General features: G+C 37.3%; 1 protein-coding gene across 9 annotated transcripts in view; it reads right to left on the bottom strand.

The window, feature by feature from the left end:
- Window positions 1–13,917, bottom strand: part of ZMYM2 (zinc finger MYM-type containing 2) — a 72,482-nt gene that overhangs the window by 31,179 nt on the left and 27,386 nt on the right. For 8 of the 9 annotated variants that reach the window (XM_017730812.1, XM_017730810.1, XM_017730811.1 and 5 more), the window contains 4 exons: window positions 12,602–12,752; window positions 11,730–11,845; window positions 7,757–7,873; window positions 7,026–7,176 (listed from right to left, as the gene is read on the bottom strand). In XM_017730812.1, the coding sequence (XP_017586301.1) occupies window positions 7,026–7,176; window positions 7,757–7,873; window positions 11,730–11,845; window positions 12,602–12,752 (535 nt within the window). The remainder of the gene's footprint in view (window positions 1–7,025; window positions 7,177–7,756; window positions 7,874–11,729; window positions 11,846–12,601; window positions 12,753–13,917) is intronic. The other variant, XM_017730813.1, reaches the window with a different exon arrangement.

Here is a 13,917-nt window from a genome sequence, read left to right on the forward strand (position 1 = left end):
GCACTGGTTGTCTGACCTTTCTAATATCAACACTAAGATCCTGAGGGTTTGTTCAACCTAACTCCCCTGGGGACTTGGGGTTCATGAGTATAAGCACTGCCTAAAACAAACAGCTGACAGTCCCAACATTTCGAACAAAAGGATCCGAGAAAAATCCTAAGTCCCTCAAGATTTCTGATACAGCACCAGACCCCCAAGTTACAGTGTGATCAGATGGAAACCTCTACTGCTTTAAAGTAACTCTGAGAGAAAACAGCTCTTACTTTCAAGAAAAGTATAAGCACAGTTTATTTGGCTCAAGCTACACCAGTCTTTAATTACAGTCTTTTTCAAAGTTCTAACATCATCCCACAAGTTGGCTGTCTCAGAAAGACCCCTAAGGACCATTTTCAGAAGTATCTCCAACTCAAAATCTGAAGCAAACAAAAAACATGTAGGTGAGCATCTGCTATCTTAACGTATCCTTAATTATGCTATTAGAATTCTGGCTTCCAAGCAAAACCCAACACAAAACCTATCCCTTAAGACCCCTGAATTTTGGTTCCCCACATAAATGGCAGAGAGAAGACAACAATCTAAACACATGCAAGAGAATACTGCTGGCAAGACAACACCCAGGCAGTTCCTCAAAACCTGTACCTCAGGGGAGCTCCAGGTTAGGAGAACTTCCTTTCTCTTGGAAGATCCAAAAACTACCAGGTTCAGCCCTGCAGAGTTGTCCACAGCAGAAAACCTGCTTCACTTGACTGACTGCAGACCCAGTGCAAGCAAGCTACTAAGAACACGATCCTATTCTACCAGCACCACCTACCTGAATGACAGGAAGTTCAGAACATTTCTACACTGCGTAGCTGCATAAAAAGGAATGCTGAAGCAGAAACAATCCTGAGTCCTCAACACCAGTCCCTTTTTACCACAGGGAATAGTATCTTTTATAGAAAGTAACTGTTCCATCCTAAAAGCAGTTAGTTTTTTTACCTCTGAAAGGCTGTCCTTACTAATCTACCTTTGTCCTTCAAGGACCATGCAAGACTTGCTGTTCTCTCATCTTGTAGTAACTTCAACTGTTACCTGTTTTAGAGAAGAATAACAACAGGCCTGTAGCATCGAAGCTACATCTCAGAAGATTTCTGGAGCTATGTTCCACCCAGATCGTTCTGCTGTATCTCCCTCTGTACTGATTTGCATGCAAAACCTCTTCCATACCCACACTGCTATCACCTACTGTCTCTGGATTCGTAATAAACATCATTATTTTTAGGAAAACAGATGCAATGTATCCTAATTCTGGGTTCTGCCTGGATTACTGTTAAAGCAGACCCGACCCTCTCTGTGTAAAGAGAAGCTGTGTACATCCTTTCCTTCCCTGTCTTCACTTTAAGAACCTTTTATTATTATTCAATCCAACTTTCATACAACCTCAGTTTATCCTAGTATTTCCTCATATTAGGTTACTATCTCCTTCCATTCTCCTTCTTCCTACTCCAATCCAGTTACTCATGTTTTGCTTATTCTTAAATCTTTTCAAGTTGATTATTCTTTCAGGTTAGTAAGAAGCATCTTTATAAGCTTTTTTCTTTCTGTGCTCATAATCCCAGCATGTTAAATTGCATCACCCCTTATCTGCAACAGCCAGTGCTATCTTTTCTTTAAAAAGTATCTCAAACCTCTTTAAAAGATACAACAGTGGAATTAACACTGAAGAACGATAATCTAACAAGGACCACTGGTGTTGAACAATGCACAGGATTTCACTTGGTATTTACCCTGTTACAAATTATCTCTCCAGAAAGAAAACCAAAAATTTTAAGACTCAATACATGTACAGAAAATTTAAATGATGTTGCCTGAACACTATCAATGTTCTCCCTCTACAGACAGAAGGAAGATACACAAAATCTCTTCCACAGCATAGTTCTATCTTTCCATTTCTCAACTACAAGAACACTGTCAGAAATGTCAACATCCAGGTTAACAAGTTAAAACTGTCAAGTAATTTCAGAAGAGATGCATCCAAAAAGCACTAATTGGAAACTACATCTACAATGAGACTACTCCACAAGCAGAATACTACAAGAACCAACTGTCCAGCTCTTCCATGTGCATTTATCTAGGAGGTGCAGAACTATGCTTTCCTTCAGCATAGTCAAGAGCCTTCACTTGGTGCTTCTGTAGCAAGGGAGCCTGTTAAATATTTCCCAAGTGACTTTTCAGAATTGAATATGCTGTCCCTTTTGCCTTAACTCATTTTTATAAGCAAAAAAGATTATTTTAGCTTTTACAGTAACAAAATTTGTTTGGAATAGTCATCTGCAATTCCAAGATTTAAAACCAGACTAATTAATCAGATTACATGGCCTGAATAACTGTGCTGTCCCATCAGAGTTCCCTGAAGAAAACTGCCCTGGCTCAAAGGGATGCCAGGGACGTCCCACTGTAACTTCTGTCCATAGCAGTCAAAGGAGGTCATAGTGTCTCAGAAGAGCCCAGGCACCTCTAAATCCCTCCAACATTCACTGCTACTTTTCTACTAACCCAATTTGTGAGAAAGGAATATCTTCCTGCAGTAACAATATGACTTGCAATTGTGAAAGACCATTTTTACAGATAACGCATTTTGCAGTATTTAAGACATGTTCTGCTTTTCACTTGTCTCCTTTTGCCAGGATATCCCAACTCGGCACCAAATAAAACTTCAAATGAAAGCCACAAGGAAACTGACATTTCAGGTTAGAATTTATCTCGAGGGACACTGCCAAAAGAAGTGGTCATGAGCAAAACCAAACTCAGCACCATAGAAAGAACAAGTTATTTCAACATGGTAGGCCTCTATCAAGAGCTGTAGAAAGGGACATAACAACTCTGTGAAGCACAAATCCATGAGTGTGTAAAACAGTGATTTTGTACTGTCTTCAAAAATTTCTGTATGCTAGGCCAAATTCTGTACATTTTGATTTAAAAGCAGTATTGGTGTCTCTAAAACAGATAGTTGCTAATGTAAACTATTAAAAAAGTTGTGTTTAAACAGTTTCTGTAGCTCTCACTTTAAAAATAATGAGACCAAACATCAGGAACAAAGAGATTCATGCAGGCTTGATGGCAACTCCCTTCGTCTAGAGGGAGACAGCAGCTCTGCACGGCAGGGCCAGTGCACCAACTCTTCCTTGGCCCACCCAACAGAGAAGCCCAGCAACTATAACTAAGTCTTAGCAATACTTCATATCACATGTCAGTTTTTAAATTTTTTTTTTTGCTGTTTCTAATAACAAAAGGAATTGGTATAAATATGAGGTGGTATCCTAATTGATTGTGAAACACTGATATGTAAGCATCTGTATAAAATTTAACACACACGTCTAGGCTATCTCAGTATCTGTAATATTTTCATGTAAATCTAAAAATTCATCAACTAATAATTTCATAGTATACTTTACCAAACAATCCACTGTGCAATAGTGGTTGGAAAAGTCCCAACCTAAAATCTATAATGCTTTAACTGAATATACACTCCTTTCCTAGAGGAAGGTACAATTAATCGATTTCCTAAATTTATTTTTCCACTTATTGGCTTTACAGTGTTTTAAACGAGGTTATCCCTACTTAGATGAAACATCAGAGACGTTTTCAGAGAAAACTCAATGTCTACACTGAGTTTCATTTGTAGAAGCTGTAATTCCCAAGAAGTTATTAGCATGCTATCAAGGTGATAGTACAGTTGCTAGTTTCACAGCTGTCTATTATCTGTATTATCCATTTGAAAAGAATTCCCAAGCATCAGATAACTGAGTTACTCCACAGCTTAATGACCTTCTCCTGCCTAGAAGCAGACTACCAGATATGAATCAGTGTTATTAAAATTTGCATTATAAAATTATTAAGCCTGTGTTGTTTAAGTCATAGCACTTAGTTCTACTGGAAAGATGAATTAACTAAGTCTACAAGTAAAACAAAATTATGGTGATACTCATCATAAAATAGTTTCATTGCTGGATTGCCAAAAACTGATCTGTTCTGCCAGACTCTCAGAAGGAATAACAAAACCAAAACAAACTCCTCTCCCCAAAACCCCTAAATCCAGTAACTTGAAGATTTCCTCAGGATTAAAAACTTGTACAGCCTATCCTCAATTGTCACTCATGCAACTATGCATACACAAAAATCCACAAGCTACTTCTTACTTTAGCATACATAATATGTATCTTATTCAATTTAGATACAGATATTTTGGAATGTAGCATTCTAGAGGCAAAACACCAGGACAGTTCAATTTCCAAAGCCACAGCAACAGGGGAAAAGTTTAAACTCTTACATCTAGTCCATTCAGGTTGTTCATTCCCCACATAGCATCTGATTTTTGGACAAAACCAGAAAAAACATACTATACTCCATGAAAGAATTAATAACCATCTTTAGCACAAAATCTATGTCAGTTCTAATTACACCTTACTGTAATGGAGGTTTCAGCTACTCCCTGCACATATTTTTAAGTGTCTCAAGAGAAACATACAAAGAAACAGATTTGGAACAAAACCGCACAGAAATACTGATCCAAGAGGCTTTAATGTGAGTTCCAGGGCTTGTGTGTAAATATATACTGTATATGCATGTGTGAAAAAAACCCCTCAGGTATAAAGAATGGGAGCAATGACGACATCTTCAGTACTCCAGCTTGGGCAGCTGGAAGCAGTCAAGAGATATTTGTGGTTGATCTTATATATGCTTTCCCCTCAGTTTGCACGAAGATGAACATGTAAGTACACTTGCAGAAATTTCAACACATATTTAACTTCTGATTTTATCTAGGAGCCTTTTCTAAACACTCCCCTGAAAATTCCCTGCATTTTTCCTTGAGAGTTCAATTTCTTCCAAAAATGCCAGCAATTTTTTTCACTGAGTACCTTTGGCTATTCCTTCTCAAATTGTGATTACATTGTCTTCTGATGAAGAATAATTGCATGCTCAAAAATATAATCTGTGTTGGTGAGGTTCCTTGAACATTTTGCAATATTAAAACCAGAATGGCCTCCATATCCAGCAAGCATTTGGTACTTGTACTGGTTTCGTTATTTCACAAACAGTTGGACATGTATCTGGAAAAAGGCTTTGAAATTAAGGACAGATTGGTTATGTTTAGGTGCCTGGAAAAGGGGGAAGAAAAATCTATCATGTCTAATGATGGAACTTCTATTTGTTGACCTCCACTCAGTCCACCAAAAGTCCTGGCCCTCTCCTTCCCACATCAGATCTAAGCACTATTAATTCTTGGATTGCACTATTTCTGCAGCCATTGATGACAACTGATGGTTTTCCTTCAAAATAAATGGTCTAGGGTTCCTTCAGAATTTCTGTCCAGGTCACTGGTTTATTTGCAACAGGAACACATACAGCTCTTTGTCATATGCATCACAAAGTACACCTCACCTACAGCTGGCAGGTATGCACTGTATTTATTCAAGTTACAATCTACTTAATGGTGCTTTTGACTATCCTCTCTCTATTACTCAGTGGTTCAGATCATCACAGTAAGCTGATAAACTTTGTCTATATGGTAACATTTTGCATACTCACCCTCATAAATACAGTATTTGCTCTTGAGTTGGCAGTCCAGCACCCGCAAACTCAAGACCCACACTACGACACCTGGCAATAGATTCCCCCCACTTAGTATCTATATTTACACAAGAGAGACTGTTTTTACTTCTTTTCTTCCTCAAATTTTCCAATAGGAAACAAGTCCTCACTTACTTCAAGCCTCCTCATACAGAACTAGTAATGGCATAGCTGGCATTATGAATCCTACTCATTTCCTTGTAACAGCCACCAGGTTTTAAAATGAGGGAGTTGCAAATGTTCACACTAATACAACCATATACTTTAATCTCCAGAAAAGCATCTTGCTCTTGTTTGAATGTATTCTGTGGAATTGTTTCATTCACAGGAACAGTTCCTAGCTAGAGGTTGCTGAGCGATGCAACAATACACTGTAAGGCTGGGCCTTAATTTGCCCGTTTTTTACTCTCCAGCTATCACTTCACAGTCCAGAACATTCTTCAGAAAGAAAAGATTGCAGAGTCCCGAGTTGTAAGGGAATGGCATGGAGGAAAGCCTACCTCCAGCCCTGCATTCCAACCCTCTCCAGCATAGCAGGATCCTCCTACAAATAAGCTGGCACATCTGCTATTTAATCTGCCTGAAAGCAGAGATCTTCCACAGGTCTTATCAAATGACATGGAAAATGTTGTTCTTATAACTAAAGAAAAAAATATTCACCATATTTGTGAGTGATAGCTCATCCAAACCTGTAGTTAAACTTCTAAGATCATGATTAAATACCAGTATCAAAGGAGAGCTCACCAGAAGTGGAAAGGATAGGTCCTTCCTTGTTAACTCTATTCTGCTTTTTCTATTAAAGCTGTGCTTTAATGCAACTTAAAAGAATCCTAGGCCCATAGAGTCCCCTTTTAGTTTGTTTTGTTTTTCAAAACTCAAGTAATCAGTCAAGCAAATTGTCATGGCAGTAATCAACACACATCAACAGGCATCATTCAAGTTATTGCTTAAGTAACCATTCTAAGCCAAAGTAGAACTTCTACTGTTGTACTTAACTTAGAAAATACTAACAGAAGAGAAAGCTTGGTGTTCATCAGCGCAGTTAATGCTGTATATGCACTACTGCATACATTTTAAAAAAAGAATGTATAACTTTTTGTGCATATGTATATATGCAATGTGCATACATATGTGCATGTATTTATACACATACACTGAAGAGTGCTACCCTTAACCTGTAATAAGTGGTGAAAAGCTCTAAAGGCAGCTCAGATAAATTAAAAGGTACATGCACTAATAATAACAGGTACAATCGCTTCAGTAATAGCAATGAAAAGACTTCTGATTTAGCCTCAAGTAAGTACAACAGAATGAGTTGTTACCTTATTTTAACATTATATATTAACAAAGTAAGTCAACTGCAGTAGAACTATGACCAGTACCTCAGGAAACAAACCAAATACATACGTACATACCTTCACTGCAAAAGGGTCTTTTGATACCAGAGAAATTCACTGTTTCATGGAGCGTTTTCTCTTCTTGACAGTATTCACAGTATGTAACTATGCAGTGCAGTTTCTTATAATCATCAGAACATGCTCTGCTGCAGAACTGATACACTTTGTTCTAAACGCAAAGTTGCAAAGCATCGTGAATAAGGTTAATGGATAAAATATTAAATTCTGACTAGTGCAACTTGAAATAATAATTGCCATTAAGACAACTTATAAAGTAAACTGAACTGCAAACACATGATCAGGATATGACTTCTAACGCTAAAATTTGTAAATCCAAATTAACCTGACAGTGCTACAAATACTCATCATTTCACATGAAAACACTGAACAGAAAGTATGCCACTCAAACTTAGCATATCCTCTTTAGATACTTCTCTCAGTTCATAATGAAGTGTAATAATGGTCTATCATATCTACAATAACTGAAGATGAAAGCAGATTTCAGATTTACAGCTGAGAAAATATATTTTTCTTTAAATTCCACAGATACTACTTATGAACAAAGACATTCACTTTTATCCACACTGAAGTTAAATGATATTCTACAGAACCAGGTAGATTTCAACTGAACTTTTTAAAGAAGCTTCAATACCTTATAAAATAGCTAGAAAAACTGTACTAGAGTTCTAAGTTTAAATTTTTAAACACATCATCATTCTAGTAATAACAACACCAACACCCCCCCTTACCTCCCATTCCAGTACTTCTGGCTTTGAAAAGAAAGAACTTTTGCAATAATTACATTTCAGCTGAATATCACTGGGAGAGACAAACTGACCATTTGTTGAAGACTGAACACTGAGAGTCTGAAAAACATAAATACATACATCACTAAAAAACAGAGTTACTTTTAAAATGTGGGTTGCTTTCAATTAAGCTTACAGTGTTTGAGAATTTAGGAGTTTATTTAATAAACTCAAGAGCATTTCTGGCAAAAGCACAGCAGGTTGGTTCTTTACCTTAATTCCTTTTCCCTTGTCATCTCAGGTTTTCCAATTTTGAATCTTTACCCTTGCTTCCACCATAATTACTTGAAGTCATTTTTTTTTTTACCTTACCTTTCTACTGTCTTTTATTTAAGGGTAAATACCTTTTTTTGTAAAAATTAAGAAAAAGTATCCCAAAACTGATTATTTTTGTTAATCACAAAACATGTATTTTCAGATAAATACATTTCACAGCTGGCATTATTTTAGTGACAAACAAAGACCAAAAAACATTTTCAAATCAAAATCTCACCAAGGCAGATGATGTATCAGCACCTTACGTAAGCATACCACTTGAAAATACAAAATACTAAAGTAAAAGGCTTTCAGTGAGAAAACTCACATCTACTCAGATTAAGAAAAAACTAGCTAACAGTCCTAGGCAGTCTCAATCCCATGGCAGGAAGATGCAATTATTCACACAGCCAGCCCCTAAACAATTCAGGGTTTGAAGACTGAGAAAAATACTACAGATTGCACGTGCAGGTATGAGAATTTAATTCTGTAACTGAGTAATTTCTTTAATGCATTTCTGAGGCAAGCAGTAGATAAGATAACTCAATTATACAGTACCTGTGTCTTGCAGTATGTCTTATATGTGCCTACAGAACACAGTCTTTTTGCATATTCCCTGATTAAGCAAAAACTATTGGTGTATTACGGACGTGACGGTCAAGACAAAAAATTTGAATCAGTAGTAATCACAGACACTTGAAGAATCCAGGAAAAACTTCTTACACCTGTCTTCTCAACTAACTTTCCCACACTATTTGCAACAAAACAAATATATTTAAAGACAAGTTCTCTTCAGGCAGATTTGTTGCTACCTCTCTAGCATATAACAGTGAGAATTCAAAACATTTCTGTTACAGGATACTTTTCTTCAGACTCTCATGTTAGTAAGGGTTCACCTACACTAAAAAATAAATAAAGAATTGTGTTGAGACTTATTGCTGATATAAACCCTGATCTGTGCTGGCCATGCAAGCACTATGATTTTATGCAGATGCATTAATTCTGTATCAAGAGTTTGCAGACATTAAGTAGTGATACACATTTCCTAATCACAAGCAGGACCCGAGAACCAAATGCCAAGCAGCAAAAAGATGACACCTTTACCTCAATGGCCCATTGGCCCCTAACAACTTTATATATATAACTTTTATAACCACTTTTTTCTGATGCCCACACACAGTATTATAGCATTTTTCCCATTATATCCAGCAAATGTCCCTGTGGCTGAGGAAGGTTTGCTTCACTTTGGCTGCTCTAAATAGCTGAAGACTTGCACTACCACGAGAACAACAAAAGCATTTTTAACTGCAAGGTCCAACCTGTGCACTTCAGCACTTGCAGGTTTCTTCACAGAGCAAACACCATGTCAACACCTGCTACTGTGTGGGTTATGGAAGCACAGTGATAGCTCTTGTTGAAAACAAGAAGGAATCAGGAAGCAAGTATACCCAGCACCTCCAGTTCAGGAATGTCCAGTTCACAATAAATAATCAGTAGCTTATTTTTCCCTAAACAGCAAGATCTTCAACTGACCCAGTAAAAGTACCCATTGAATTACTGGTTTAAAACAACACACCTTGGGAACAGTTCTGTCTTTTAACTCTGCAATAACATCCTCCAAGACAAAGCGTGGAAGATTCAGTCTCACTACCACCATCTACCAAACAAAAATCACATAAAGCAGCTGTTCTCTCTCTTTCACTCTCTTTCTTACAAGATCAAATGCTCTTACAGGCTGGTTGCTCAAAGAAGAACATACATAAACTGTACAACAAGCAGCTCAACTGAATCTTTCCAATATTTCAATACATTAAAAGAACAACTAGCCAGAAGCAAAAGGTTATTTGTAAGATAAAATTATAATCAATCCTAAAGTTCTGTAAAACAAACTTACCCATTTCTAAACCAAAAGGACAAAAATATTTGCAGAAGGGAGGAAACACAGGCCTGAAATAGCAAGTATTCTGTTCTGAGAAGGATAACCCTTAAAGAAAAAAGTCTAGGAAGAACAGGTACAGCAGGAAAAAGGGATGAATATGAAGCCAGAAAATTAAGACAAGAGTTATCTCCATTAGTAAACACTGAAAAATACAAAGCACCATATTAAATCAACCATTTTTTCAATTTGGATTCAATGACTTACATGTCACTTAGGTACAAAAGAAGCCTCAAGGGAACACTTACAGGCCACTGCTCACATTGTGGTATACCATCCTTTCCACCTAAACACTAAATGAACAGGGGAAAGAAGGTGTTCTCATACATTCAACTCCAACCTTATGGTGAATACATTTTATTCTTCTACACATTGACTATACAAAAGCTATCAAAAGTTAAAATCCAGCAGTGCTGGTAGAGCAAACTAACTGTAAGCAAGTCACCACCTACCCGTTCTTGGTCTTTACCGAGAACTCACAGACTGCAAGGCTGCTTCAATTAAACTCCACTACAACACAGATGAGAGATCCACATGCAGCACTGAGTGCAACAGAAACATGAGCACAGGGTCTCAGTAAGATCACAAACCCACAATCAGCACTAAATGATCTGGCAGTTCTATTCAAAAATATTGCTTTATGTTGACTTATGTGCAAATCCAAGAAGGCCCAGGTTGAATTTGTCATTCACTGGCTGTATTTGTTCCGAGAGCTCTTGGGGATGCAATTAATTGTAAAATCATGTACAATAAAGTAGATGCTAAATGAGTTTGCAAGAAGTATTACAGGTGTGTCATTACATACTAACAATACGCAGCTATTCTGTTAATCAGTTCCACTGACACCTACCAAATTGGTTATGATGGAACCACAGAACATGGCTACATGATAAGAGGTCCTACCCAGGACCCAGAAGCAATTAAAAGACTGATTTGCTGTCCAGCTGACAGAAAACAGCAACGTTCAGTGACAAATGGGAAAACCCTGCATGGCTGTAACTGTTGAACAACACATGAGGAAGCAATTACCAATTATCCAGCATACATCTGGGAAAAATGTTTTTACATACAAAAATTGAAACATATTCTTTAAAAATATCCTTTGATCACCTAGAGATTAATGGCTACAACACATTTCACTTTAACCTTAAGCCATACTATAACTATGATGCTTTCAACAAGCATAGCAGCCTCATCCAGAGTGCATGTCATTAGCCTTGCAACACTCCAGTTTCTAGCCACAATTTAAACTAGTTTTAAGCTAGTTTTGTCCATGACTGAGGCTCTAACCTTTCATTTCAGAAGCAATCACTATTCTCCATGGCAGACCTTTGTTAGTACTACATTCAATATGAGAATTTTGTTACGGTATTTAGTACCAAAGAGGCTAAATTGGTTGATCTTCAATGCGAAACAGCAAGGCTGACATCCATGAAGAGGCTGAGGTGGTAAAAGTAAGATGAGCAGTGATACTGCTTTGTATTTTCTAACAATATAAAGCAGAAACCGGTTGTTATTATCCAATTTTGTAAGTTTAAGACAGCAGCTAGTGTTAGCATTATGGAACAGTACTTTGATCAAAGAAATTGTTATGAGCCAGAAGCACCTGCTATGTTAATTGTAACTCTCAAGCCTGTATATATAAGCAAGTTAGTTTAATATGCAAATACTTAAACACAGGCACACAAATATTTAGGGAGGAAAAGATTTAACACAACAGCTAACCTGAAATTTAGCTACACAACTGGAACTGCAAAAGTTGTACAGTTTTCCATCAGGCATTGTGGCTTGATATTGAGGTAAAGAGTTTCGTTTACAAAAGTGGCAAATAATTTCCATACCTAAAAGAAAAATGTAGTTTACAAACAAAATAAAACAGAAAATAATAGGGGAAAAAAAAAAGAGTATTACAGGTCAGCCCTTTCTAGTTTTTCAATGTAGAAAACTAAGATGTCTGTTTTCCAGTCAGCTTCTGCAAGTCACACAAAACAAAAGAAATAGCAAATTTGATAAATACTTTCACTAAAGATCAGTACTAAATATGAAAATACACCTTTGTCCATAAAATTCACTGGAGCATTTTCAACTTCAAGTTGAGATCTGCTTTGTATAGTGAAGAAGACACGTTTTGAGTTATTTACCAGATCAAAAACTTTAGATAGAGAGTACCTATATGCATTATAACTACCTCCCTTCTTATCCACCTCCTACTTGCCTGAAAAAAAAATCAGGGTGGGATTCATACAAGAATTCAGAGAATATTAATTCATATGCAAAAAAACCCTGCACTATCATTCTGTGACACATCAGAACACATCCTTCAGCATTTTTTTCCACAGGAAGCCTTAGGACAGCTGAAAATTCTTTCCAACATCATGAAAAAAGGCCAGTGAGGAAAATGAATCCTCATGGGTAATCTACTGGTATTCAATGGAAGATGGTATTTTTCTTTTTTTTTTTTTTTTTAAGAAGTTAAAAACTATAAAGCCACATCTGCATAGACTAACTGTAAAACAAATGCACCCACCCCCAGTGTTCAAACTTAAAAAAAAGTCTACTCTTAGCAGTGATGAAAATCCATCATCCTTTTCACTTACTTTGTGATTTTGCATATTTTGATTTGTGTGTGTTCATGCATACAGCTGAGCAGTATGGCTCCATATATCCATTAGGTCCTATGCACTGAGTCATATCAAAAAACCTGCACTGAGCTCTGCAGCCAGTACAGGATGTTAATTGGCCACACTTCTAAAACATAAAACAAAGCAAAACAATGCATTAGTTAAAACTACGCTTGGCTTTTGACTTAAATTATGGTCTAAAAAAACACAAAGGAAAAGTTGTATTTCTGTCATCTGCTCCCTCATCAGATCCTTCCTATATGAACCCTCCTGATCATCCTCTCAAGAGCATTTAGCACTATGGTTGGGTCTTTTACTCCTGGGAAAACGCCAGCTGAAACTAACATTCTATGTAAAGACACACACACATATACACACCCCCTTCAAAAAACTCAAACCAACCAAAAAACCCCAACTCCATACCAAACCCCACCACCTGCAAACTGTGAACTGTGGTAAGAGCATGCAGCAAGTTGTGCTGAGCTGAAGAGTTTGAAGAACTCTTATTTCTCTCTCCTTTTTGACAGGACAATGGTTGTAAGGAAAGGGACAGGAATCTGGCATGGCTAATGTGATTCACAGAATGGGTAAGCTTAGAAAAGACCTTTGGTCCAACCTCCCTGTTCAAGCAGGGTCTTCCCAAAGCACATTGCACAGGACTGCACCCAGATGGTTCATGAATATCTCCAGTGAAGGAGACTCCATAACTTCTCTGGGCAATCTGTTCCATTGTGCAGTCGCTGGCACAGCAAAGAAGTTATGAATATGAAGAAAAAATAAACTTGGGAGAGAAAAAAATTGTATCTCAAATCCTCCAGACAGGAGGAACACACTGCAGAGTTTCTATGCTGAACTGTGACTCCATGAAGCTGGTAACAGACTCAACTTTGACATCTCTCAACACAGCAGTCAGTCCATCAACAGTTTTCCACAGAACGGAACAAACGCGCTATAAAAAGCACAGAAAAGCTGCGCAGAGCAGAAATGCCAATGACACAGTCAATATACAAAATCAATAGCTCTGATGTGCTACATGTATTACGTATGTCAATGTCAGGCAAATATCTCAAGCACCATAAAGCAAGTTGCAGAACAAAGTATCTAGACACCTTCTCTGCCCATAGAAATTGTATGGTTTTGACAGTGACAGAGAAAATTCCTCACCAAAAACGATGGGCCTCCTACTAGACAGACTCTCACCTTATTACGTATTAGAAAATCTTCACTTAGGCACTTAAGATCTCTTCCCTTTTAAAGAAATTATTTTTGCACTCTCTCTCCCTCCTCTTTCC

The sequence above is a fragment of the Corvus brachyrhynchos genome, unplaced genomic scaffold, assembly GCF_000691975.1.
Source record: "Corvus brachyrhynchos isolate BGI_N302 unplaced genomic scaffold, ASM69197v1 scaffold363, whole genome shotgun sequence".
NCBI lineage: Eukaryota > Metazoa > Chordata > Aves > Passeriformes > Corvidae > Corvus > Corvus brachyrhynchos.